This window comes from Sciurus carolinensis, chromosome 13, assembly GCF_902686445.1.
Source record: "Sciurus carolinensis chromosome 13, mSciCar1.2, whole genome shotgun sequence".
Taxonomy (NCBI): domain Eukaryota; kingdom Metazoa; phylum Chordata; class Mammalia; order Rodentia; family Sciuridae; genus Sciurus; species Sciurus carolinensis.
Window position 1 is genome coordinate 5,638,904 of NC_062225.1, and position 3,598 is coordinate 5,642,501.

Genomic DNA, 3,598 nt, shown 5'->3' on the forward strand with positions numbered 1-3,598 from the left:
CTGGGCACCCACCTGATGTGCAGCAAGGACACACGAGTGCGGGGGTGTGAAAGCAGCTAATCCCTAACGACACGTTCCCTGCACCGGTCGGCACTGGACCACGTCCCTCCTGGAGAGAGGGACGAGCTCGGAAACAGGGGTTTCTATACGCCCTGTCGTGGATGAGCCCCGGACGTCCCAGCCCAGCCTGGACAAGTGCGGGTCAGGCCTGGGCCTGGCCTGGGGGTGCAGTGAGAGCTGAGAGGCGGCAGCTTCCAAGCCTCCCCAGAAATGAACTGGAGACCAGACGCTTGGGGAGCTGTTTTTTTAAACAAAACGATATTTTATTGACACATCCTCAATGTTCCGTATAAATATAAAGTGCTAAGTTTCCAACCCCCGCCACAGGGCTGGGAGGAAGTGGGGGAGGGAGCCTTAAACGTCAGTTGAACACAAATAATTTTCCAGCGCCAACGCAGGCGGCTGAGAAACGCTCACGTACATACGTACGTAAGCAAGAGGTCTGAGGTCCAGGACACGACACGCGCCTCACTTCCCAAGTTCCCAGCACCCCCAGAAGCACAGGGCTCAGGCTCCAGGCCCAGGGGTGGACACCCCTAGACGGGGCTGCTGGTTGTCACAGCTTGTTCCTTAGGGCTCTCAGGTTGCCAATGGTTTCAACATGGCGATGGGACCAGAGAGTCCATGAATGTAGAGTCAGTTAATTTCTGCCACAGGAGTGGAGAAGAGAGCAGATGGGCCTCTGCTCTGTCCCCTCCTAAGGGCCAGCCCTTGAACTCCCAGCAGAAGAGCACCAGGTGGAAAGGCCAGTCTCCCTAAGTTCCAGGCACCCCCGAGGGTGCAGCTCGGTCAGGTGAGGGGACGCTCTAGGCCATCAAGAGCCCACCTGTCCACAGTCAGTGAGGACCCGCATGGTGGGGAGGCAGGCAGAGGATCCCTGCCTCAGTGACACAGCACCTGGGTCTCAAACTGCAGCAACTGCCCCATGAAACTGAAGTTGGGGGAGATGACTCCCCGGCGTCGCTTAACAAAGTCAAAGGCTTCATCCAGCCGCACCCGTCGGCTCTGCATCAGGTAGGCCAGGCAGATGGTGGCAGAGCGGGAGATGCCCGCCTGGCAGTGGACCAGTACCCGGCCACCCGAGTTCTTCACCAGGTCTGCAAAGGAGCCGGGGGACGGGGGTCAGTTTGGAAGACACCCAGCTCAGAAGATGCTGCCCTTGCCCTTCACCCCAGAGGTTCCTCTTACCGATGAAGCCTATGGCCTCCGGGAACCAGGCACTGATGTCCACCATCTGGCTGTCCTCCACAGGGATGCTCTTGTAGCAGAAAAGGCCCTCAAAGTGGTTGGGGCAGCTGGCAGAGACGTTGAGGACAGCTGTGATGCCACAGGCCTGCAGCCCTTGCAGGTCAGAGGAGTGTCTGCAGCTGCCCAGGTACAGGAAGGGCAGGATCTCCACCGGTCCACCCTGCAGGAGAGAGGGGGTGGGGTGGGACGTCTCAGTCTTAGCCAGAGAGTGGGAGCACAAGAGGGCAGAGACAGGGACTAGCCCCGGACCAGAGGAGCCCTCAGTCCGCCTGACCAGAGACAGCTCTCCGGATTGTGACAATGACATAAGAGGACAAGTACGCACTCAAAATTCGCACACCCACCTCTTGTCCCAAAGTACTCATAACCAGACACAAGGAGAACCCATACCCTCTGCAGGGGCCACACACACGTGCGCGCGCGCGCGCGCGCGCACACACACACACACACACACACACACACACACACACACAGGTGAATATGTGCCTGCGCACACTCCTCGCTCTCCCCAGAGTCTAGAAGGGGCGCGAGGACAGTGTCAAGAAGCGCTGCTCTCAGCTCACCTGGTCATAGATGGGAACCCTGAGGTCGGAGCTGCCGTTTTCGGTGCCTGCGGGGGCCAGCACGGGAGCAGAGGACTCGGAGCACAGATCGGGACAGCAGGCCTGGAAGCGGTCGAAGCCTCCTGCAGGAAGGGCACCGGTCGGTTAGCCAGGAGGGCTGGGCAGGGCTGGGCAGGGCGGGGCGCGGGGGCTGCGGGTCTCACCTCGCAGGAAGCACACGGCGGTGGGCCCGGCGCGGGTCTCGTGCAGCAGCGCGGCGAGCAGCAGGTGCGCGGGGCCGTCGGGCCGGAGTTCTGCCACCGAGGCGCTGCCCTCGTCCAGCACCACGGCGCGCGCCAGCTCCCCGCGGGCCAGGCGCGCCCGCAGCGCGCGATCCGGCAGCAGGCAGGCGAGGGCGGCGGCGGGCGGGCCCCGCGCGCGGCGCCGCAGAAGCGCGTTCCAGGGCACGGGCCGCGCGGCGCGCACGTGGCGCCGGCAGAAGGCCAGGAAGGGGCGGCAGTCGAGCAGCAGCGTGCGCTCGGCCTCCCGCGGCTCCCGCAGCAGCGCGCCCAGCGCCGCGCACTCCAGCTCCCGCGCCGCCTCCAGCCCCATGGCGAGTCGCTGCCCTTCGCCTCGGCCTCTCCTCGTCCCTCTTCTCTCGCCTTCCCGGGCTCTCGCGGCGCTCGCGCACCCGATCTGTCGCCTCTGGGCACCCACTGCCGCGCCCGGGCTTAAGTACTGGGGGGCCGGGCTCCCGGGTCACCATACAAGGGCAGAGCAGGAAGGCGCCGGCGCCGCCCCCGCAGCCTCACGTGGGGCGCAGGCTGGGCGGCCCGAGGCGGGCTGGGGAGGGGAGCCCCCGGAGGAACCGGGGCCAGTTCCTAAGGTGGGGGTGTTCGCCCGAGTCGTGGGGTCCAGACGCGCCCCTCCCCGTCCTTGCACCCCATCCCGGAAGAGCACTCCGCCCTCTGACCGACTTTAAGCCGCTCAGCCCTTGGGAAACTCAGCTTCTCTCAAAGGATGTCCTTGTGGCCATTGGGGTCCCCTGGTCCCCGCTTCCTCTGCCTTTTCCCTGTCTCCCTCTGGTTCCCCGTCCCAGGAGTTACAACAAAAATCTGCGGCTGCAGATGATTCTAAGGGAGGATGGGCGTCCCTAGTGAGAGACCCTAAGCAGGAGGGTCTTTCTCTCCCCAGCCCCCCCGCCCCCCCCACTGCCTGGATGAGAACAGCACTTAGGCAGGGTCTTGAGGCAGGCTGGTGGCCGGGCTAGCCGGACATAGTTCCCTGATCCCAAACCCCTGGCCTTTGGCGTCGTGGGATTGAGGGTCTTTTCAGGGGGGAAACCGGGGCCAGTGATGAGTTTCCAGTTATGAGTGGAGCCGAGCTTCTTCCCCTGGGGCCCAGGGAAACCCCCAGGGGCCCTGAGAGCAGCATTTCCCCATGTCGCAGGCCTGCTCAGAAGGGGAACTCTGCTGACGCTGCCGGGCTCTCCCTGGGCCTTGCCTGGCGGGAATTTCAAGGGGAAGAGGGAGAGCCGCCACAGCCCCTGACCCATCAGCGTGACACTCTCTCCGCACAAGGCCAGGGCCCAGGACCCTTTGCCGCAGCTCTTGAGCAATAAGAACACAGAGCGGGCCATCGCACCCCTGCTGCCCTCCCCCACCCCAGACGTCAGCGGATGTGGTGAGACCAGGTGTGCAGGAGGATCTGAGCCCTGGGCTGGGGGCAAGCGATGCTGGTGGGTGGCT

The 3,598-nt window shown here is 64.2% G+C and overlaps 1 protein-coding gene across 1 annotated transcript; it reads right to left on the reverse strand.

Moving 5' to 3' along the window:
- Nucleotides 1-284: 284 nt before the first annotated feature.
- Dusp2 (dual specificity phosphatase 2) lies at nt 285-2,575 on the reverse strand. The gene is made up of 4 exons (XM_047522757.1): nt 2,075-2,575; nt 1,872-1,993; nt 1,249-1,468; nt 285-1,157 (listed from the first exon to the last, which is right to left on the reverse strand). The coding sequence occupies exons 1-4, from the start codon at nt 2,460-2,462 to the stop codon at nt 943-945; spliced, it is 945 nt and encodes a 314-aa protein (XP_047378713.1). The 5' UTR covers nt 2,463-2,575; the 3' UTR covers nt 285-942.
- Between the last annotated feature and the right edge of the window lie 1,023 nt (nt 2,576-3,598).

Excerpts from the sequence above, each read along its gene's own strand:
- Dusp2 (XM_047522757.1), bottom strand. The coding sequence starts at position 2,462 with ATGGGGCTGGAGGCGGCGCGGGAGCTGGAGTGCGCGGCGCTGGGCGCG. Across the intron at positions 1,994-2,074 it reads CGCCGTGTGCTTCCTGCGAG|GAGGCTTCGACCGCTTCCAG; the intron begins GTGAGACCCGCA and ends CCCTTCCTGCAG. Across the intron at positions 1,158-1,248 it reads GGAGGCCATAGGCTTCATCG|ACCTGGTGAAGAACTCGGGT; the intron begins GTAAGAGGAACC and ends GCTCCTTTGCAG.